This window comes from Triticum aestivum, chromosome 7A (genome assembly GCF_018294505.1).
Source record: "Triticum aestivum cultivar Chinese Spring chromosome 7A, IWGSC CS RefSeq v2.1, whole genome shotgun sequence".
Taxonomy (NCBI): domain Eukaryota; kingdom Viridiplantae; phylum Streptophyta; class Magnoliopsida; order Poales; family Poaceae; genus Triticum; species Triticum aestivum.
Genome location: NC_057812.1, coordinates 563,313,395 through 563,337,351, shown reverse-complemented (window position 1 = coordinate 563,337,351; position 23,957 = coordinate 563,313,395). Strand labels below are relative to the sequence as shown.

The 23,957-nt window shown below is 46.8% G+C and overlaps 2 protein-coding genes and 1 pseudogene across 2 annotated transcripts; 2 read left to right on the top strand and 1 right to left on the bottom strand.

Moving 5' to 3' along the window:
* The first annotated feature begins 4,492 nt into the window (after positions 1-4,492).
* LOC123148259 (PHAF1 protein At3g51130) lies at positions 4,493-9,659 on the top strand. The gene is made up of 14 exons (XM_044567645.1): positions 4,493-4,796; positions 5,014-5,096; positions 5,183-5,257; positions 5,604-5,671; positions 5,840-5,945; positions 6,053-6,113; positions 6,195-6,364; positions 7,310-7,372; positions 7,453-7,500; positions 8,265-8,378; positions 8,487-8,586; positions 8,659-8,732; positions 9,230-9,334; positions 9,454-9,659. The coding sequence occupies exons 1-14, from the start codon at positions 4,631-4,633 to the stop codon at positions 9,499-9,501; spliced, it is 1,281 nt and encodes a 426-aa protein (XP_044423580.1). The 5' UTR covers positions 4,493-4,630; the 3' UTR covers positions 9,502-9,659.
* A 441-nt stretch (positions 9,660-10,100) lies between these two features.
* Positions 10,101-13,681, top strand: LOC123148261 (uncharacterized). The gene is made up of 5 exons (XM_044567646.1): positions 10,101-10,446; positions 11,737-11,906; positions 12,383-12,461; positions 13,021-13,075; positions 13,165-13,681. The coding sequence occupies exons 1-5, from the start codon at positions 10,248-10,250 to the stop codon at positions 13,283-13,285; spliced, it is 624 nt and encodes a 207-aa protein (XP_044423581.1). The 5' UTR covers positions 10,101-10,247; the 3' UTR covers positions 13,286-13,681.
* Positions 13,682-13,843: 162 nt separating this feature from the next.
* LOC123148260 (alpha-amylase type A isozyme-like) lies at positions 13,844-16,466 on the bottom strand (annotated as a pseudogene).
* Positions 16,467-23,957: the final 7,491 nt, after the last annotated feature.

Genomic DNA, 23,957 nt, shown 5'->3' with positions numbered 1-23,957 from the left:
TAGCTAGGAGTCATGTTTTCATCAGATTCATCTTCACTTGAGAAAGATGAAGAATGATTGAGTACCTTGGTGCCCTTGGCCATGAGGCACAATGCAGAAGAAGATGAATCATGATTGATAGTCATCGTTTTGAGAGGCTCCTTGAACTCGAGGACCCAGGGATCCTAACAGGTGTGCTGCCCTTCATAGACGTTAGAGATCCTGTCCCAAATGAGCTTCACATTGCAAAGATGCATAATGCGTCTAAACTCATATCTGGATAGACTGGAGCAGATGACAACCCTTGTCCGTATATCCAGATGAGTGTACTTGTGAATATCATCAGCATTGACCACCTTGTAGAGGTCAGCCAATCTTATCTGAGTGATGGTCCACAACTCATTGTTCATGGATAGGAGACACTTCCGCATCATAGGCTTCCACTTCAGATAGTCTGTGCCATCGAAGATCGATGGGGCATGCAGCCGATACCTTGATCATACCTATGGTTGACATAACTAAAACTCCAGGTGGTTAAACCAAAATCATACATGACAAGGGAGTACCTTGCTCTGATAGCAATTGGAAGCGCAGGTTAACTCCCAAAGGGGGGGTGAATGGTAGATTTTTAGAAATTCGTCAAACTTGGAGGAATTTGATGAAGATTCGAGTGAAGAAATAGAAACACGGGGAGACTAATTCCTCACAGAAATGAAAAACATGCATACAGGATACCTATAAGTGAAGAACATGCAATCATACAGTCATACAAGCATGAGAAAGATGAACTGAAGAAATAGAAAACAACATGATGAAAGATTTCAGTTCAAGTTCTTCAAAGAGTAGATCACAAATTCTTCAGCAGCGGAATAACATAAAGTAAGGGTTGAGGAATTTGAAACTAGGTTGTCTTGGTGAAGACACAAGGATTTGGTAGACCAGTTCCAATTGTTGTATCAACTATACATCTGGTTGAGGCAGCTGAGTCGCAACTCTGAGGACACATAGTCCTCACCATATTCCTCTTGAGCTAAGGCCACGCAGACCTCGCCCAATCATTCGTGGTAAGTCTTCAAGGTAGACTTCCAAAACCTTCACAAACTTGTTCACCGACTCACTAGAGTGGCTCTTGGTGTGTTCAGAACTTGACGCCTAACCGTCTAGAAAAATGACAGTCTTAAAAGGTAACAGGCGTTGGATCACACAGATCAATCTCTTAAGTGATGCTCAAACACTTTGACTCTAGCTAGGTTTTTCCTAACTAGGATCCTCTCAAAGTCGTGAGTTGATGGGTTGCTCTCAAATGACAAGTGTCAAGTTCTCTCGAAGCATCGAACCAACATCAACAAGTGGTTGTAGGGGAGGCTATTTATAGCCAGAGGCAACCCGACATGAATTGTCATAAATGCCCTTCTTTGATCTGATCGTTGTTAGGATAAGGATCCACTCGACAGCTGGGCCGCGACGCAGCAACGATTGGAATTTGAAGTCTCAAATTCGTCGGGGCACTCAATTTTCTCACTTTTAGGCAGAAAGCACTGGCGAAATCTTAACTCCTCAGCATGACCAAATTCAGCAGTGACCAGATGAACTTCGTCACTGTCGCTAGCAAATTTGTCAGTTGTACTGGAGATTTCCAAAGGCTTCACTCGAAGCAGCTAGAGTAGTATAGGTTTGAGCATCACTTTGGAAATGTGAAATATGTTTCATCTAGACCCCATTTAACAGTACGATTTTTCCTATGACTCAATAAAGAAGAAAGAAACTACGAAAACAAAAGTTTTCAAGCTTCAAAGTCTTCACATCAATTTCTTTAAAGGGTCCGTACCAATTTCATCACCAAATTCTTCACTTGAAGAAATACATTTTAGGGGTCGTCTTCCATGTGTTAACCAAAATCTCCAGGGACTATAACTCCTATGTATACTCACAAACACGTTAGTCCCTCAACCTATTTACTTTCAATACACCAAAACCACTAAGGGGGCACTTGATGCACTTACAACTAGGTCACATGACATTGTGAAGAAGGCTGGCCGCCAAATGGCCCAGCTCGAGCGGTCTATGGTGTCGCCCTGTGCTCTCATGAAACTTGGCGCCTCACCCTCTTGTCCTGCCATGCCATCTCCATCCTCTACGTCATCGACGCCGTCCATGGCTATAACGACGTATTTAGCGCCATTGCCCTCCCCCACAATGTCGACCTAGGAGCCTAAAGGTATGTTTACATGCTTTAGAGTGAGAGACTGCGAAAGGGGTGAGAAAGGAAAGGATGAATCCATCAATTCGTGAGGACGTCTTAAGGAGAACGACGAACATGAATAGCACGTGGTCTAATGTGATGCATGCCTCTGTTACTACAAGATTTGTTTTCATGAAAAGTCAATGACCCCTGGGATAGTGTGGATATGAAGAACCAGAAGTTTCTTTTGCTTCATTCAGCGTGAAGGAGATAATGGGTTGGTTGAGTTGACAAATAACTGCCCAAGTAAGAGATGGTCTGGCTGACCATGAATTGTTGTTGGTGGATTGGTTGATGTTTGGAACTGAAAACTGACGCGGCATGCATGGTGGAACTGAAAGGTGATGTGGCATGCATGGTGACGTGGATAGTGTGCATGTAAAGAGAATTGCTAGTAATGGGGATCAACTTTTTAAGAAGGAAAACGTTTCAATTCATCCGGCTGATTTCAGCCGAGCTTAAACTGCCTCCATTGGGTGACACGTGCCTATGGGCCCAACCATTGCCTTATCTCTATCCTCGTCCACCAATTCCTTCGTTCTGTTTTCTTCTGCCCCCGTGAGCTCCATCTCCATCAAACTGAAAACTTACGCACTGCCGCTCCTGTCACTACTAGGTAGCTGGCCGTCGCGCACTGCTACCAGCCCGTGGCATGGCTGCTGCAAGCCCTGCCGCTGCTGTTGCGACGGGGACATCTCCCTCAACTCTGGCTACAATGGAGATCATCACGTCGTCGGTGCTGCCATGAACGTCGGTCATACGTTGTCGGGGTCGCCGGTTGCTACATTGGAGCGTCGCCGGAGTCGCCGAGGTTGCGTTGGAGCTTCGCCGGAGTCGCCGAGGTTGCATTGAAGCTTCACCGGAGTCGCCGGTTGCTGCGTTGGAGCTTCGTCGGAGTCGCCGAGGTTGCATTGAAGCTTCGCCGGAGTCGCCGGTTGCTGCATTGGAGCTTCGCCGGAGTCGCCGGTTGCTGCGTTGGAGCATCGCCGGAGTCGCCGAGGTTGCATTGAAGCTTCGCCGGAGTTGCCGGTTGCTGCGTTGGAGCTTCGCCGGAGTCGCCAAGGTTGCATTGAAGCTTCGCCGGAGTCGTCGGTTGCTGCATTGGAGCTTTGCCGGAGTCGTCGGTTGCTGCATTGGAAGCTCTGTCAGTGCTGGATACGGTGGCTGGCAACGTCGACGACTGCTCCATACGGTGGCCAGTGAAGAGCAAAGCCAGTGCTGCGATGGAGAATCATAGAGGTCGCCTGTGGTGCCATGGAGCATCGTTGGTGCCGCCAGTGTGGTTCTCCGTGTTGTGATGCAGCATAGCCAGGGCCGTCGAGGTGCTACAGAGAGACAAGGTCGGGTGGTCCTGATGGTTGTCTGGCAAGAGGAGGAAGACAGATTGCGGAGCGTATTTGCTGATCGAACGGTCCTGTGCGCCAGATCGGACGACTCCCGAAGCGGATGATTTTCTGCAAAGATCATCCAGATGATTTGTAGCAGTGGCCTTTTAAGAATAGTATATCTCATCAAGTATAAAAGCAAGAAGTCAAAACAAAAGAAAATTAAAACATTGACATCGCACCCAAAAACTTGAAAAAAAAACCCCGTAAGATGGCACAAAAACTTTGATTGGCACACCATAAAAACGAAATCCTTTTATCATTTTCTTAACCCTTGAACTTGGCTTTGATTGTTGAACACAATCGGATTTTATACATGCTTGTAAACTTGTGAGCTGCTCCTTGGCATATAAGAGAAAAAGAAAGGACACAAAGTTTTTAATCCGAGCTCATATGCACACTGATTAGCAGTAAGATCCTAAAAAAATAGTAAACAATTTAAAAAAATTGATTTTTTTGTGATAAGCACTGATAAATTTATCACATGCTTGTCAATTTGGTGACAAAGTGACATTTCAATTTTGGAGCATCGATTTTCTTATTTTTTCCCGGACCTCCAGAAATGTTATTTCATCACGAATTTTGCACGCGGGTCAAATATTCATCAATGTTTATCGCGAAAATAATTCAAAAACATTTTAACTTTTTTTACTATTATTTTGAATTTTACTGTTCATCCAAATGCATGTGAGCTCGGAATTAAAAAAGCGCTTTCGAAAAAGAAAACCCTTGCGAGGAAGCAAACGTAACGTGATAAAACGTGAGCACAGGCAAGTAAGCAACCGGTGGCCTTGCCAAGTGTGAAGCCGGCGCCAACCTTACTGACAGGTGGGCCCCACGCCCGCGGTCCTCACACTGACAAGGCGGCCCCGCGCACCGTCCGTTGGCTTCTCGTTAAGCTAAACTACTAGTCGGCGAGAAGAAGGAATCGGAGTAGACGCAAGCCCACGCGAATCCCCGAACCCAATCGGAGCGACGAGAGGAACAAACCGGCCGACGAGGGGAAGGAAGGCCCGCCGCAGCGATGCAGACGCAGAGGTCGCCGGCGATGGTGGGGGGAGGGCCCGGGTCGGCGGTCGGGTCGCCGTCCCCGGCGACGGTGCCGGTGAGGCGGCGCTGCGAGGGCACGGCCATGGGGGCCGTCACCCTCGACCTCCGCCCCGGCCTCGGCGTCGGCCCCTTCACCCTCGGTGAGTTCCCCCCCCCCCCCCCCCCCCAACAACCCTAGCGAACCAACCGCCCGCCGTCGCCGCGTCGGTTGGGATCCGATTTCCGAACCCGTCGGTTGCTTCCTTTCGCTCCGCACGCGACAACAGAAGAGAAACCTGCGTTTTAAGCAACCGCTTAGCTGAAAGTTTCGATTTTTTTGCCAATTCTGACACAAGAGCTCGGGGATGGTCGGTGCAGGGATGCCGATTTCTGATGCATTTGCGCAGATTGAACACCAGCCAAACATTTACGATGTTGTCCACGTGAAGTACTTCGACGAGGTTTGTGATGGGCAGCCCTTGTTTGGTGTTACCAGAGCCACCAAATTAACCTTTACTGATTGGTGTGGTTCATTCTGTGATTCCAGGAGCCTCTAAAGTTGGACTTCGTCATAAGCTTTCCGGATCACGGGTTTCACTTACGCTTCGATCCTTGGTCCCAGGTTTGTTTCAGTCAATTGCTTGGATTTTCCTTGATACTCTGGTTGCATTGTAGACATCGTTGATCTCACTTGTACTGAATCCATGTATACAGTAGCATTTGTTTGTTGGTATTGAATACTGTACTGAAATGTTTATATAACCAAATTATAGTGGTTCTATGCTTCGTTGAAAATAGGAAGTGTAATGCAGACCCATCAGTAGTTTAGTGCCGTAGTTATTTGAATTCTGCAGCAAAATTTGCTTAAAGAATATGGTATAAAAACCTGTACATACTTTGCACTTGAGATTTGTGAAAAAAATTCACTATCGATCAGAAATTCTTATTCTTTTATTTTTCTCCTGCAGAGGCTTCGTCTCATCGAGATTTTTGATGTTAAGAGACTGCAATTGCGTTACGCGACGTCTTTAATTGGGTGAGGAGCTTCTACGCATTCCCTCTTTTCTGTTTAGTCTATTTTCAAGAACTCTTGGGTCGAGTAAAGCTTATATGTGGCATGGTCACTCATTTTTTGCCCTAACCGTTCAGCAAAAGGTTAGGTGCTGTGTTACTGACGATTTCCTTCTCCCTTCTATTCTTTCAGCGGTCCATCGACGCTAGCCACTTTTGTATCTGTTTATGCTCTATTCGGACCGACTTTCCCTGGGATATATGATAAAGAGAGGGGCATGTATACCCTCTTCTATCCAGTATGTCATGACAAATAGCCCTTGCTTTGTTTTATTTCTTTCAAGATTTTGTTCCATGTTCCATTTCCTGGCCTGTTTGGGTTTATCTTACTCACAAGATTTTGCAGGGTTTATCATTCGCATTCCCTATCCCCAGTCAATATACAAATTTCTTCAACAATGGGGAAGGTATGTTGCCAAATAGTCACATTCATTTCTGCATAACTATCATTCGCAGCATTTCTTCTCAGCTTCTTATTGCACTTGCAGTGGCAGATTTGCCCCTGGAATTTCCCGATGGAACAACTCCGGTTACGTGTCGTGTTTCTATATATGATAGCTCAACAGATAGCAAAGTTGGTGTTGGATCATTGATGGATAAGGCAGTTATTCCTGCCTTACCTGCGGGCAGCCTATATATGGAGGAAGTACATGCAAAGGTACATTGCCTATTTATTGATGATATTTCCAGTCTATTAATCCTGTGAAAACTGCAGAAATTTTCCTGTTTCATGATTCACTAATCCATACGATCTGGTTTTACAACTGCACACCACCACCACCACCACCACAACAACAACAACAACAAAGCCTTAAGTCCCAAACAAGTTGGGGTAGGCTAGAGCTGAAACCTATAAGATCTCGCAACCAACTCATGGTTCTGGCACATGGATAGCTAGCTTCCACGCACCCCTGTCCATGGCTAGTTCTTTGGTGATACTCCACTCCTTCAGATCTCTCTTTACGGACTCCTGCCATGTCAAGTTCGGTCTACCCCGACCTCTCTTGACATTATCAGCACGCTTTAGCTGTCGGGTATGGAGCTTCTGGAGGCCTGCACTGAATATGCCCAAACCATCTCAGACGATGTTGGACAAGCTTCTCTTCAATCGGTGCTACCCCAACCCTATCACATATATCATCATACCGGACCCTGTCCTTCCTTGCGTGGCCACATATCCATCTCAACATGCGCATCTCCGCTACACCTAACTGTTGAACATGTCGCCTTTTAGTCGGCCACACTCAGCGCCATACAACATTGCAGGTCAAATCACCGTCCTATAGAACCTGCCTTTTAGCTTTTGTGGCACTCTTGTCACAGAGAACGCCAGAAGCTTGGCGCCACTTCATCCATCTGGCTTTGATTCGATGGTTCACATCTTCATCGATATCCCCATCCTTCTGCAGCAAAATGTTTTTGAGCAAGTATATACACCAAAAGAAAGTAAATGCAGAATTGTAGGCTGAACAGCTGGTAGTGTATGTGTCATGCATCATTGTTACTGTCTTCTGTGCGCAGGATAAAATACATATGTGACTGAATAAGTCTCGACATAACATCACTGGAGCAAACCTTTTTTAAAGCTTTATCTTGTTTTCAGCTTGGTGAAGAGCTTTGGCTCACTACTGGGGGGCAGCATATTCCTTTCGGAGCATCGCCACAGGTGTCAATCATTGTACTGTCTGCTCTCTTTTTCTGAAGCATGCTTTAATGGTTTCTTACGTGATGCGGTATCTTTGGCAGGATATCTGGACCGAATTGGGTCGTCCATGTGGTATCCACCAAAAGCAGGTGTGCCTGTATTTTTTTTTACTGAAGCACTGCAATATGGATTTTCATAGAGATTCTGGCAAGCTAATCTTTCAATTGTTATGAATAAAATGTGCTAGATTACTAGAATGCATATTTTCCAGTTTATTCTTTGGAAACATGTATCTCTACCTCCATATTTTATCCTATATGAGCTGGTGACGATAACCAGGATGTCACTTCTCGTTCATATTCTGGGCATGCTTGAGAAGCCAGAGTTATCTGTTATTTCAAAGACCAGTAAACAATAAATGATTCCATGCACTCAAGCAATTCAACATATGGTCAAAAAGATCCGTGGACATCTCAGTATCATACTGAACTAGGTGTTTGGTGCTGTTGCAACTTGTCAGTGTTGGTAGAATACAATGTGGAAATTTGATCGAATAACCCCCAAAATATGCTTGGAACATGTGAAATGTCATAGTTCGACAAGGGCTTTTCTTGCACTTGCAGATTGCTTTGAGGTTTGAGTATTACTTGCAAAACAATGTTGCGTCAGATGAGTTTAAAGATAAAGCAGCCAAAGCCTGAAAAGCTGTTTCACCTTTCGCTTTCTGATTTTTTGATTTATATTTTATATCCAGAGCCATTATTTTACCTCTTGGTACATGTCAACTCTTCTGTAATATATGCTCTCCCTTTTTTGTTATTGAAAGAATAATATAAGGAAAGACCAAAATCCTAAGCACTCTCAATACTGCATTCTCATCTTTAACGCTTAGCACATCGTGCTCTCATGTTAGGTGGACCAAATGGTTATACACTCCGCATCCGACCTCCGCCCTCGGACTACTCTTTGTGGAGACTACTTCTACAACTACTTCTCGCGTGGTATAGATATCTTATTTGATGGTCAGGTATGGAGTTTTTTGTATAGCAGGTGTGCCTGCACACTTCAAAGTTTACAACATTTCTTTTGCGAGGTTCAACCAGCATGTTGACCAGTAGATTTTGTTTCATTGCAGACTCACAAGATAAAGAAGTTTGTTTTACATACAAACTTCCCTGGTCATTCTGATTTCAATTCGTACATGAAATGCAACTTTGTTATCTACGATGCTGAAGGTACGAACTGCTCGCTACAGTCAGTTTGCTGCTGATGAGGTCAGTACTAATTAACTATTGGCTTTGTTTCAGCTGAAGGGGCACAGCAGCCGGGTAACACTTCCAAGAATTGCATAACACCTCGAACAAAATGGGAACAAGTCAAGGTATGGTGTTCACCATGAGTTTATGCTGCAATGATTCCCATATAGATTTATAAGTTAACCTATAACTATCAGCTTTGCTTTGAGTTGCCATTTCATTACTAAACCTTTTGTGCTCCCTTTATGATAATTTGTTTTTCCTAGATTTACTTATGATATATCTCGATCTTTTAATGGTTGAATAGCTGCCTTCGTGAAAAGTTGGTGAATGACAGACCTTTTGAACTTGCATGCAAATAAATGAGTTACTGATGCTTCTTTGACCCCAGTAAAGAAAATGTTTCTTTGATTGGCATACAAATAAAAGTAAAATCAGATCGTGGGTAATGTGCTCCCATGCTAAAACGTCATCAGTTCTTTTACTTCTTAAAAGCAGCTCAGCATGCCATGTAGCAATTGTTTGAGCTGTACTTCTGTTTCTCGCTCATGGCCATTTTTTTCTTTTGATTTCCCATGCTTATTTGCTAACTGACTAATGTGTGTTGATTCTACTGTATTAGGAGATCCTTGGCGACTGCGGTCGAGCAGCAATCCAGACACAGGGCTCGATGAATAACCCATTTGGATCAACTTTCGTCTATGGATACCAAAATATTGCTTTTGAGGTAGGCTACCTATCACTCAGCTTCAGAAACCTTCTTTTCCTGCACGAACTGTGTCATCAGTTTGTTTGCTATCACTCTGATCTGACACTTGCAATCCTTCCGTTCTCATTGACCAACAGGTGATGAAGAATGGATATATTGCCACCGTTACTCTCTTCCAGTCATGAGTAGCGTAGCTGAACCTGATGTACGTGGCATGTAAAATTATGTGAAGCATGCCTCGTTACGTGTAAATTAACCTGTATATTCCACTCATTGTACAGGAACTGGGTTCCTTCCGTGGTCTCTGTAAATATTATCCCATCACTATCGTTTTATCAACTAATTAATCATGTGCGCCCATGTTATTGCCGTGGTTTTGTTTACCCTGTACACAACCTTCTTTGGCTGTCAGGAGACCTTGAATGATAATTCCGTGCAAAATTAAACTCCTTGCATTCTGAGTTGGCCAAAAAAAAATTCAGTAGTAGGGCGTGCACTTGTTTTTAGGTCGTTGATTTTGACTAATCCAAAAGTGTAACTTTTGTTCGAATACGAATCCAGTGATTAGCTTCTGATGGTACATAATACATGTGCTCAGTACACCTGACCGGAGCGAGCTGGGTTTGAAGAAAAAATACCAACATTTAAGACGCCAAATACATATATTTAACATAAAGTTTAGTCAAACAGACTTGTTGGGATAAAAAGCAATATGCGAAGTACTATTTGAAACGGAGGGAGTGCTCCAAGTTCTTGATAAGACTAATTCTGGCGACTGCACAAAACGAAATCGAAAACCAAGCAAAAGAAGCTCCTACTGAATAAACGCCAGAGGCGGCGGCACCACGAAAGCGAAGCCCCCTCCCCGTCTACAGTCTCTCCACGCGGGGCACAGATCACCACTCGCCGCCGCACCTCCACGCCGGCGGATATGGAGCGCGCCGGCGCCGCGCCGGGGGTCCCTGCGGCAGGGGAGGGCGCGGCGGCGGCGGCCGCAGCGCCGACCCCGGTGGCAGGGGCAGGGGTGGTGAAGGGGAGGTCCTGCAAGGGCTGCCTCTTCTACTCGTCGGTGCTCAGGTCCAAAGGGCGCGGCCCCGTCTGCGTCGGCGTCACCCGCGGCATCCCCCAAGGTCGAAGATCGTGCCCGCGCCACCTTCCTCCTCTCTTCTCTTACCCTCGATTGCCTGCTGCTTGCTTTAGGGTCTCTAGCGGGCTAGGGTTCCCCTGTTCCTAGTTAAGCCATTAGCCATGTAATCTGTGCCCCCTGAGCTTTCTCTGGGCTCCCTGTTCTGCACAAGATTTCGTTTTTTGCGGTGATGGCACACACGCACCAACCACGGGGATGCATAGCGATTAGGGCTCCTGCGTTGTTTGCAAACAGGGGTACCCATTCCCACACACTAGGAAGAAAGCACCTTGATTGCAACTCATGTCTTCAGGGCAATTCGACAAAATTGCAATGTTAACATCATAGGTTTATTTGGAAACTAAGCTGTATTGTGGCACTGGGTTTCCCCATTCCGTTAGTTGGTTAACAGAGGCAAACAGAGTTCGCAACCGTACAATGGGAAAACATGAAAGGGGAAATGGCTCGGCATGCCTGAGGAAAACCCACTGCCCGCCCCTGCTCCTGGAAAAAGACAATTGGACGAAAACAAATCCTAGCACCATCCCGACAAACATTCAAAGTTATTACATCCCATACTGACGCGTAATATCAGTGCCACAAAAGAATTCTACCAATCAATCTAGTAGGCTATCGACCATACAGATCCCAGGAAGCTTGCTGTAGAAGTTTTCTCTACTACTGCCATTTAGTGTTAATACCTGGACCTGTGGGAAGGATAAGCGCCTGGGTTTGTTTGTTGACTCTTCAGAGCAGTACAAGAAGGTCACTGCATTTATGTCATTACGTGTCAGATTCTGGATCTTCTGTTGAGTTTATATGTGCCACCAATGTTCTGGGAACCACACAAGGACAATTGAGTGTATGAGTTTAGGTCCCCAGATGACTAGAAGCAGATACTTTATTCAATTTCATTGAAACACAGTATTAGGTCAGGGCATCAATTCCATTTATATCCAGAATGTTGTTGATCAACCTAGGTTCACCAATAAACTCTTGTATTTATTAGTACTCTGTACTGATGATCAGTTGAATATGCTAAATCAGTAAAAAATACGATCCATTCTACAACTTTGAGATTATCTCTCGTGACAATCTCTGCAGAACAGCAGAAGTACCGCTTCATATCATGAATGTTTATCTCTGTATCATCTACACTGGATTTATTGTCTCACCAGTCACCATAGCAGTAATAATAGCTGACTTATTTTTATCTGATTTTTGTAATTCTTAACTTTTGGGTTGACTTGTTTTATCTTATCTTGGTTTTTGTTGAACTTGCTACGGATACCAGTTCCTGATCGTATGGTTGGAGAAATTGAGCTGGGAGCTATCCAAGAAGGTCGCAACCTTTCCAACTTCAAATATGCATGTGCTGGATATTCCATATACCTAGATGACAAGGATACCTCTACAGTGAAGGGAGAGAAGCATGCAGAGCTCCCTATCTGTGTTGGAGTTGAGGTATTTCTTCTTCTTCTTAAGCATTTATTGCTCTGAAATATGCTTAACATGTCAGCTCACACATAAGCAGTATGCCAGTGTGACTTAATGTGCATGGGAATTATGCTGTCTGTTTATGGTGTACACTGCATAGGTCGTCTTAGTATAGCAGGCATAGTCTATGACAGTTGATTATTTTATAAAAGAAGCAATTTAGCGTGCAAGCCTAGTTCTGTATTATGTACTGGAAAAGTGGCTGGTGTGTTCATGGCAATCCATATACCTTTTATTTGTTTACAATGATGAATTGATGCCACTTCCCTTCTTTTCTCAATCACAGTAGGAATGCTGGCCATGCCATAACAGTAAACATATATTCTTGATATTTTCCCTAATATGTTCACCATTATTATTGAAACTGCTTGGCGAGTATCTTACTGTAAGTGTATGTCAAAGGATAAATTATGTGTAAGCAAGAAGTGTTTTTTTTTCTGCAGCTATTGACAGACAGAGCTCCAACTAAACAAGCTCCAGCTCACGTAACTAAACAAGCTCCAGGTCACATGAAAAAAGAAGGTAAGGGAAATATTTATTTTATTGCCTGACAAATATGTAACTGTAAAAATAATACTACAATAGCAACTCCAAAGCCTACCACGGTGTGCTAGATCACTGCAAGAGGTGCTTAGCATGTCACACTTTTCTTCAGTAGCCTCTGTACTGCAGATTCTCTGTAGAATGTAATGGGCGGTCTCACCTGTTACTTATAGTCTGTTAATGAAGAATTGAGTGGACATGCTAATGTTGCATCGTTGGTTATTGCGTGATTAAAGCCGCCAAATCTTATTCTTAAAGTCAATTTTGCCACAGTAGACAAGCAATACAGAAAATGTTCCCTCAAACAGAATATCAGAAAAGGTACTTTAATTAACTCACGGTGGTTGGAGGAACTGGATCCTAAAGTAGTCTGCATTCTGAGTCGAACAATCTTGGAGCTCGCCTATATCTCAGTGTGCCAGAAACTAAATTTATTTTTACGTTGGTTAATAAGACTTGGTCTTCACGAGAAAGATGTGATGATTAACTTATTGGATCTAGAAATTAAACTCATCTTCTTATCTTGATAACATTGCAGCTACTCAAGCACATGGACACAAACCTGCGCTGACACAAGCCGATTTCATAACCAAGTACGTTGCTCTTTTGGTTTAAACTCTAATCAAGTCCATGGTTTTGCATCGAATTTTAACAAACGGTGAATTTTCAACTGGACCTGCAGATTTCAGAGGAATGCTGGACTTGTGGCCAGTGGTGTGGTCAGGAACATGAATAAAATTGGGACTTACGTCAAAGACACGGTGGATGACATCCTGTACCCATACCGCAAGCGTCCCAAGTAAAACCTAGCTCTTGTTCTCCTTCAATCCTGGAGTAGAATAGAGAAAAATGTGGGAGCATGTAATCTATTACTTCCGGAGACACTGGCGCAGGAGTAGCCTCGCTTGGTTTCTGAGGCTGTGGCTGGGATTTCACTGTCTGTCAGTTCATGCCTAACGCTAGCAGGCTGTTGTATGCCTGCCTGTTTTGGATTCTTGCCATGTTCCTTTGGTAGAGCCTCTCCGCTCCCCAGCTTGCAATGCGATCTTCATTCTGCTGGTTCCTCCAGCAATGTATAGGATGCAATGTAACAAAGCTATAAAGGAGCTCATCTTTTGCCTATTTGAGGCTATCCTTTGGAGAATAATAAATTAATAATAGGCCGTCATTTGGCTTCCTTTGCTGGGTTTATTTGGATTCATGGCAGTGTCTTGGTATCACAGAGGAAATCCTATTTTCAGTAATTAGAAAAACTGTCATGCCGGCTGTTCATTTGATTGGGCTGAAACTGTCTTTTCCTTTTCATTTATATATATATATGCTGAAGCATCCAAATGGCGCAATCGCCTCTTATACCTCTTCATATCCTCAATAATTTATTTACTACAGTCGTGTGAGCTATTCGTAGAGCTCATCAATTTTGGGTACAAGTATAAAAAAGTTAAATCATAGCAATATCTGCGCGAGACTTCAGCTCCGCTGCAGTGTCGCCGCGGCGCCGGTCTTCTCCCAGACGGCGTAGTTGTTGCCGTGCGCCGAGGTCACGAATCCGGCCGGGATCACGGCCCCAACGTCATACCTGGACCCGATCTTCACCACCACCTTGCCGTCGATCTTGGCGACGTAGGCGTCCCCTTCGTGCATCAGGATCTTCAGAGCGCTGGTCGCTGTGATGCCGTTGTGCTTCCTGATCGCCACCAGTGCCGCGATCTCATCCTGAAACCCCAGGTTGAAGAAATGGTCGTAGAACTACAAATCATTGAAGCAACAATTCTAAGTTTCCTGAATGAATAAATGAATGGTGGTGACTTAGGCCCAGTTCTTTTGACCTATTCTTTTAGAACCTTTTTTTTGACCGGAACTGGCAGGAGCTCTGCCTATTTCATTATAGGAGGGGGAAAACTGTACAAAGTTTCTAAGCAGATTCTTTTAGAACCTTGAGAATCGATTTTTCACTCAGCTTCTTCTAGAACCTTGTATTCATATTTTTTTTACAATCCTAAAAATATAGGCTCAAGATTCTAGGAGAAACTGAATGGAGGGTCGATTTTTAAGATTATAGGAGAATCTGCCAAAAGAGGTGTGCCTTAGTGAGAGTGAAGGTGAGCCCGGAGCGTGTTGCTTACGATGCATGGGATGGCGGGATGGGTGAGGATGTACGCGTAGCCCTGCATGACCTTGTCGTAGGGGAATGGCCATTTGGCCTGGGTGGAGCCGGTGTCGTGGTTGTCGACGAAGGTGACGGCCTTGGCCGGCCACCACCCCATCACGCCGGGGGCCTTCCCCTGCGGGTCGATCAGCCGCCACAGCTCCCCCTCGACGGCGGCATTCAGTATCCCTTTGGTTGTGAAGTCGAACACCATGCCCGCAGACGCAGCGCCGCCCACCTTGTCCACCCAGTTCACCAGATTCTGCCGATGCGCGTCCTGGTCGTAGTTGGGCTTGCCGTCGCCGCCGGGGACCATGTCGCCCCAAAGCTCGGCCACGGCGAGGCTCGGGGACGTGCCGTCGATGTACACCTTGGCCATCTCCGGCGAGTAGCCCTTGGCGAAGTCTAGGCGCCACGCGTCGAAGCCGAGGTCGCTCTTGAGCCAGAGGAGCCACTCCTTGAGCTCCCTTTGGACGCGTTCATTGAGGTGGTCGATGTCAGGCGCGTGGTCGAAGTCAGCGCCGGTGTCGAGGTTGGCGGTGCCGTCGGAGTAGGTGGTGTCGTCGCGGCAGATCATGTGGGGACCCCAGTCGAGGCGGCCGTCGGAGGTGCCGCCCTCATAGATGCAGTAGATGCCGCGGCTGCTGTCCTTGTAGTCGGCGCAGCGGTGGTTGATGACGATGTCGGCGATCGCCTGCACGCCCTTGCCGTGGAGCGCGCCGATCAACGACTTGAGGTCCGCCTCGTTGCCGTACTTGGATGCGTCGATGTCGTACAGCCGACCAGGCATGTAACCTGTAGCCGACCCGAGTCAATCGCTTTAGTTCGTATACTGTATACTTCTTGATCGTATTTGCACATTTTGTTCATCGAAAAATAGAGTAGGAAAACAAATGCTTCTTTAGTGTAGTACTAAATATCTAGATGAAGGGAGTAGAAAAATAGAGTAGTATTTTCTCTTTCTAGATGTGTAAATCATCTTACGAAAATCAAATAATCCTAAAATGCTTAAATGTGGCGCATTAACTTCTCCCTCGTTTCTTGTTTCTTGACATATCAACCAATAAAAAATATGGGATATGCATGCTTTTAATGACTTGAGATTATCAAACAGGACATGCAGTGATTAAGGCTGGTCATAGTGAGAGTAATTTAGAGAGTAACATAGATGCAACATAAGCAAAAAAATGATGTGACAAGTAATTAATGAGGAGAAAGGCTAATAGAAAAGGATGTCATTTGATGCATAGGATAGGAATTTTTCCATTGAGTCTTAGCTAATATTTTTTCTCTCGAAAATGTGAAAGATTAATTTTTATCCTACATATGAATAGGAATCCATTCCTACAAAACAAAGGGCCTTAAAGAAATTTTTCCTATGCAAATCTTATCTTATAGAAATCCTATAACATTTCTACAAAACCAAAAGAGGCGTACATGTTGAGGCACGAATGATTTAGTAGGAAGAGGGAGGGGGAGACCGGAGGAGGACCTTCGCTGGCGACAGAGTGCGACGGCGGCGGGAGCCACGTGGGTGACTCCGGCCGCGGCGATGTCGTCGACCTTGCCCATCATCATGTTGTACCACCCGCCGCTCTGCTTCCACGACTCCCAGTTGAACCCCTGCAGCATGGTTTCGCGCCATGTGCAAACATCCATTAAGCTCCCACGGTTGATGAAGGTCCTGAGCTCAAATTCTTCTCCTCAGAGAATCAAAGCAAACCCCCACACATACGCACGCGTACCTGAAACAGGACCTGGTGGCCGGATGCCAGCCCGGCGAACAGAAGCAGCGGCAGCGAGAAACAGCACAGGTGGGTGTTCTTCTTCCCCATGGCTCTATCTCACAAGGCACTCTGTTTCTTCCCCGAATGACTGGCGGGTTGATGGCTACAAGCGTACCACGTGCTTGGTATTTATAGGCAGGGGACTCGATGGTACTCCAGAATTTAGCACGAGCTGCGTGCGCACTGTGGAAAGGCTCGTGCTAAACAGACGAGACGGCCCACAGCCGGGCGAGCTCAAGACCGACCGGATCCGCCCCAAATCCGGCCGGCGGGTGCGCAAACCATGTGGCCGTGATTGGGTAGCTTGGCGGTGCCAAGGGGAAGGGGCTAGGCGAGCGCGCGTCCGAACTGCAAGGCTGCAATGGCAGCGGCGGCGGCGGCAGCGAGGGAAAGAATAGGGAAGAGTGGAGGGGGTGCGGCCGCAGGGAGGAAGGGGGGGCGGATAGAAAAAGGCCCGCCCTGTGCCACCGACAGGCGGGCCAGGGAAGGACACGCGCAGACGGCCCGCGCGTCCACGTGGTGTCCGTTTCACCCCAAAAGCGGCGCAAACTTGGGCCGCGGATGGGTCGAAAGCGAACACAAAACGGACAAAAGTCTGTTTGCTCCCGCGCGCTGGGCCGTCTCGTTTGTCCGTTTTACCTCAAACGGACAGGGACGGACAGAATAGGGTCGCGTGGTGGAGTTGGCCTTACGGCTTCGTTTCCCGCCGTTCATTCCTCTGACACACTAGAAGCGTCTCCGGTCAGATGTTTCCATGGCTCTTCTGCCAAGCACGCCGCAGTTCTCGGTTCCAGCTTCAGATTTGCTCCGCGTCAGAATATTTACGTGCAAATCAACAAGTCAATCTTCGGGCATTGGTAAGTCAATCGCCGAGAGGCGTATTCTGCCTTGAAGACATGCCAATCTTTTGCACGGATTCTTCCATGCTTATTTTTCTTCAGAAAACCGGTTACTCCGAAAGCAAAAGGCAATGCTGCTTTTCGATCTCAACTTGGATCATCGATCGTTTTCCATGGAGGCTGTGCCAGTGCCACCCTGCTTGACTTGACCATCATCAATTACTCCCTTTTTCCATAATAGAGTCCGGTGCCCGTGCGTGCAAACAGACGAGACGTTCCTGTCCGTTTGAGGTAAAACGGACAAATGAGACGGCCCAGCGCGCGGGAGCAAACAGACTTTTGTCCGTTTTGTGTTCGCTTTTGACCCATCCGCGGCCCAAGTTTGCGCCGCTTTTGGGGTGAAACGGACACCACGTGGACGCGCGGGCCGTCTGCGCGTGTCCTTCCCTGGCCCGCCTGTCGGTGGCACAGGGCGGGCCTTTTTCTATCCGCCCCCCCCCTTCCTCCCTGCGGCCGCACCCCCTCCACTCTTCCCTATTCTTTCCCTCGCTGCCACCGCAGCCGCTGCCATTGCAGCCTTGCAGTTCGGACGCGCGCTCGCCTAGCCCCTTCCCCTTGGCACCGCCAAGCTACCCAACCACGGCCACATGGTTTGCGCACCCGCCGGCCGGATTTGGGGCGGATCCGGTCGGTCTTGAGCTCGCCCGGCTGTGGGAGGCCGGGCCGCGCCATGGACTGGCCGGACACCTCGCCGGAAGGCCCTGGCAGGGCAGCAAGGCCACATGCAGACAGTGGCTCCTCCTCTAGCCGCTTGGATCTGCACCGTCAGTGGTCCGCCGGCAGATACACGAATGGCGGTCGGCCGGGCTCGGTGCTTGCCCCAAAGCTCACCGGCGCACTGTTACCACTCATTAAGTGCGACCACTGACCAAGGATGGTCGTGCGCCGCGTGTCTACAACGCCGGAACATCCCGGATGGGTGTTCATCAAGTGCTTAAACGATGGGGTATGTGCTCTTTTTAGCTTCGGTTTGTGCTCTAGTTTTGACTAGTTGTGCTAACTACAAATTTTATTGTGTAGCATGGATGCAAATTTTGGTATTGGAAAGAAGAGTACATCGATATATTGATAGCGCGAAATTTAGTACATGTTCGTGCACTTTTAGCTAGTATAGAGGCTGTAGATGAGACAAGTGCACTTGTTGCTAGATTAGAGGCTAGACACGAGATTAGGTGTGAGGAAGCAACATCTACATCTGGCTTGAAGAAGAAAGGAGGATGCCAGATCGAGCCTCCTCCACAGATCAACAATGAGTGCATCAAGAAGGCCTTAACCCAACTCAAGGGGGCAGTTATGGAAGTTGTGTATCTTCTAAAATGTATTCTTGTTGTTATTTTTTTTGTCTTGCGTTACTAGTCAAAATGTGATGATGTATTTTTTATGTACCGAAAATGAATGATGAAAAGAAGTTAAAGACTTGCAAAGAAAAATGTACATGGATAGGATGTGGCCAGGATGCGCCCGCGTCCAGGCACGGCCACCGTATCCCAGAACAGACCCGGACACGACTCCATTGCCCTATCCAAACGGACAGAATCCGAACAAAACGGACGTCCGTTTAGGGGTCGCGCGATGGAATTGGCCCAAGTACTAACTGCTACGCCTGCACAGCATGATGGTGAGTCCTATAGGAGTACTGTTGTAGAGGAGTGGTGTGGCAGTGTGGCGTGACCGCGAGAGCGAATGTGATAGTGACACTGTCAGCAGGAGACGCAAGAGGTTGTCCACGTCTATGTCGTGGTGTCGGAGACTCGGAGTATCGATCGGAAGTACCAGGTCGACGATGTTACTTTGCGCAGAGTACTTCTCTGCAATTTATTGGCACAGTAGCATTTTGCATCAGGCAGGTGATTAGTTCTCTGAATGTCAGAAAAAAAACCCAGTCGCTCCTTCAGGGCGTCGAAATTCGTCGGTTCGACTCATTTTTTGGCTTGGCGATCCCAGACCGAACCCAACGTACTGGGAGGGGGGGGGGAGGGGCACCTGGGGCTCCGACGAAAGGAAAAGGGGCGCGCGGGCCACCACTGTCAGGCGAGAAATGCTTTTTTTCCCGCCCAGATTCGCCCCGCGCGATGTAGAACGTCACTTCCCCTTTCGCCGCCATGCCTATCCCGGCGCCCCCGCCTGCCCATAGCCGCTGCTCCGCCGATAGAAAGACCATTTCCCCGTCGGAAAGAGAGGGTTTCGCCGCGGTAGCCTCCATCCCGCACCTGGGTGAGCTTTCCAGGGCTCCGACCACGCAGGCGGAGGATACCGGCAGCTGCGCACCCACCATGCCCGCCAGGTGTTCGGCGATTTGCCTGTTCGGCAATTGACTCCGACGACGAGGAGGCGTTTGCGGCTATAATGGAGGAGGAAGCCGAGGCCGACACCCAGGACGAAGAGCACCTCATGATCCTCGCTACTCTGGCTGGCCTGTTCGCAAACAATGCAAAGCCGCGGCGAGGTGGCTCGGCGTCGTGCCGCCGTAAGAGCAAGCAGAGGCATCGACTGGAGGGCTATTTGCTTGCTCTACGCCAACTACTTTGTCGACGCTCCACTACATGGCGAGAAAGTATTTTGGCGCCGTTATCGGACGACCCGAAAGTTCTTCCTCAGGATTGTGAATGCCATCCGGAAGTTCGGCAGCTACTTCATTTGCAAGAAGGATTGCACCGGTACAGTTGGATTCTCCTCACTCCAGAAGTGCACGACGACTATGAGGATGCTTGCATACAAAGCTCCTGGTAATATACTGGAAGACTGGATGCATGACCGAGTCCACCACCATTGAGTGTTTGTACAAGTTCTGCAGGGCAGTGGTGCAGTGTTTGGACCACAATACTTGCGATCACCAAATGCTGAAGAGACTGCTGGAATCCTAGCACAAAATGCAGCAAGAGGATTTCCTGGGATACTTGAAAGCATCGATTACATGCATTGGGCATGGAAAAACTATCCATTTGCTTGGCAGGGGATGCACAAAGTGAAGGAAATATGCCCTAGAGGCAATAATAAAGTTATTATTTTATTTCCTTATATCATGATAAATGTTTATTGTTCATGCTAGAATTGTATTATCCGGAAACATAATACTTGTGTGAATATATAGACAAACTAAACGTCACTAGTATGCCTCTACTTGACTAGCTCGTTAATCAAAGATGGTTATATTTCCTAACCATAGACATGTGTTGTCATTTGATTAACGGGATCACATTATTAGGAGAATGATGTGATTGACATGACCCATTCCATTAGCTTAGCACCCAATCATTTAGTATGTTGCTATTGCTTTCTTCATGACTTATACATGTTCCTATGACTATGAGATTATGCAACTCCCGTTTGCCAGAGGAACACTTTGTGTGCTACCAAACGTCACAACGTAACTGGGTGATTATAAAGGAGCTCTACAGGTGTCTCCAAAGGTACATGTTGGGTTGGCGTATTTCGAGATTAGGATTTGTCACTCTGATTGTCGGAGAGGTATCTCTGGGCCCTCTCGGTAATGCACATCACATAAGCCTTGCAAGCATTGCAACTAATGAGTTAGTTGTGAGATGATGTATTACGAAATGAGTAAAGAGACTTGCCGGTAACGATATTGAACTAGGTATTGAGATACCGATGATCGAATCTCGGGCAAGTAACATACCGATGACAAAGGGAACAAAGTATGTTGTTATGCGGTCTGACCGATAAAAGATCTTCGTACAATATGTGGGAGCCAATATGAGCATCCAGGTTTTGCTATTGGTTATTGACCGGAGACATGTCTCGGTCATGTCTACATTGTTCTCGAACCCGTAGGATCCGCACGCTTAACGTTACGATGACAGTTTCATTATGAGTTTATATATTTTGATGTACCGAAGTTAGTTCGGAGTCTCGGATGTGATCACGGACATAACGAGGAGTCTCGAAATGGTCGAGACATAAAGATTGATATATTGTAAGCCTATGTTTGGACATCGGAAGTGTTCCGGGTGAAATCGGCATTTTACTGGAGTACCGGGAGGTTACCGGAACCCCCCGGTAACCTAATGGGCCTTAATGGGCCTAGTGGAGGAAGAGGAGAGGAGGCCTAGGGGCTGCCGCGCGCCCCTCCCCCCCAAGTATGAATTGGAGTCCTTTCTTCCCTCTCTTCCTTCTTCCCCAAGTCCTAATCCAACTAGGGAAAGGGGGGGAGTCCTACTCCCGGTAGGAGTAGGACTCCTCCTGCGCGCCTCCTCCTAGGGCCGGCCGCACCCCCCCTTGGCTCCTTTATATACGGGGGCAGGGGGCACCCCTAGACACACAAGTTGATCTCTAAGATCGTTCTGTTAGCCGTGTGCGGTGCCCCCTTCCACCATAGTCCTCGATAATATTGTAGTGGTGCTTAGGTGAAGCCCTGCGACAGTAGAACATCAAGATCGTCACCACGCCGTCGTGCTGACGGAACTCTTCCCCGACACTTTGCTGGATCGGAGTCTGGGGATCGTCATCGACCTGAACGTGTGTTAGAACTCAGAGGTGCCGTAGTTTCGGTGCTTGATTGGTCGGGCCGTGAAGACGTACGACTACATCAACCGCGTTGTCATAACGCTTCCGCTGTCGGTCTACGAGGGTACGTAGATCACACTCTCCCCTCTCCTTGCTATGCATGACCATGATCTTGCGTGTGCGTAGGAAAATTTTGAAATTACTACGTTCCCCACCAGTGGCATCCGAGCCTAGGTTTTATGCGTTGATGTTGTACGCACGAGTAGAACACAAGTGAGTTGTGGGCGATATAAGTCATACTGCTTACCAGCATGTCATACTTTGGTTCGGCGGTATTGTTGGATGAAGCGGCCCGGACCGACATTACGCGTACGCTTACGCGAGACCGGTTCTTCCGACGTGCTTTGCACAAAGGTGGCTAGCGGGTGTCAGTTTCTCCAACTTTAGTTGAACCAAGTGTGGCTACGCCCGGTCCTTGCGAAGGTTAAAACAGCACCAACTTGACAAATTATCGTTGTGGTTTTGATGCATAGGTAAGAACGGTTCTTGCTAAGCCCGTAGCAGCCACGTAAAACTTGCAACAATAAAGTAGAGGACGTCTAACTTGTTTTTGCAGTGTATGTTGTGATGTGATATGGTCAAGACATGATGCTAAATTTTATTGTATGAGATGATCATGTTTTGTAACTGAGTTATCGGCAACTGGCAGGAGCCATATGGTTGTCGCTTTATTGTATGCAATGCAATTGCGCTGTAATGCTTTACTTTATCACTAAGTGGTAGTGATAGTCGTGGAAGCATAAGATTGGCAAGACGACAACGATGCTACGATGATGATCAAGGTGTCGTGCCGGTGACGATGGTGATCATGACGATGCTTCGAAGATGGAGATCACAAGCACAAGATGATGATGGCCATATCATATCACTTATATTGATTGCATGTGATGTTTATCTTTTATACATCTTATCTTGCTTTGATTGACGGTAGCATTTTAAGATGATCTCTCACTAATTATCAAGAAGTGTTCTCCCTGAGGATGCACCGTTGCGAAAGTTCTTCGTGCTGAGACACCACGTGATGATCGGGTGTGATAGGCTCTACGTAACTACGTTCAAATACAACGGGTGCAAAACAGTTGCACACGCGGAATACTCAGGTTATACTTGACGAGCCAAGCATATACAGATATGGCCTCGGAACACGGAGACCGAAAGGTCGAGCGTGAATCATATGGTAGATATGACCAACATAGTGATGTTCACCAATGAAACTACTCCATCTCACGTGATGATCGGACATGGTTTAGTTGATTTGGATCACGTGATCACTTAGAGGATTAGAGGGATGTCTATCTAAGTGGGAGTTCTTTAGTAATATGATTAATTGAACTTAAATTTATCATGAACTTAGCACCTGATAGTATCTTGCTTGTTTATGTTTGATTGTAGATAGATGGCCCGTGCTGTTGTTCCGTTGAATTTCAATGCGTTCCTTGAGAAAGCAAAGTTGAAAGATGATGGTAGCAATTACACGGACTGGGTCCATAACTTGAGGATTATCCTCATTGCTGCACAGAAGAATTACATCCTGGAAGCACCGTTGGGTGCCAGGCCTGCTGCTGGAGCAACACCAGATGTTATGAACGTCTGGCAGAGCAAAGCTGATGACTACTCGATAGTTCAGTGTGCCATGCTTTACGGCTTAGAATCGGGACTTCAACAACGTTTTGAACGTCATGGAGCATATGAGATGTTCCAGGAGTTGAAGTTAATATTTCAAGCAAATGCCCGGATTGAGAGATATGAAGTCTCCAATAAGTTCTATAGCTGCAAGATGGAGGAGAACAGTTCTGTCAGTGAGCATATACTCAAAATGTCTGGGTATAATAATCACTTGATTCAATTGGGAGTTAATCTTTCCAGATGATTGCGTCATTGACAGAATTCTCCAATCACTGCCACCTAGCTACAAGAGCTTCGTGATGAACTATAATATGCAAGGGATGAATAAGACTATTCCCGAGCTCTTCGCAATGCTGAAAGCTGCGGAGGTAGAAATCAAGAAGGAGCATCAAGTGTTGATGGTCAACAAGACCACTAGTTTCAAGAAAAAGGGCAAAGGGAAGAAGAAGGGGAACTTCAAAAAGAACAGCAAGCAAGTTGCTGCTCAAGA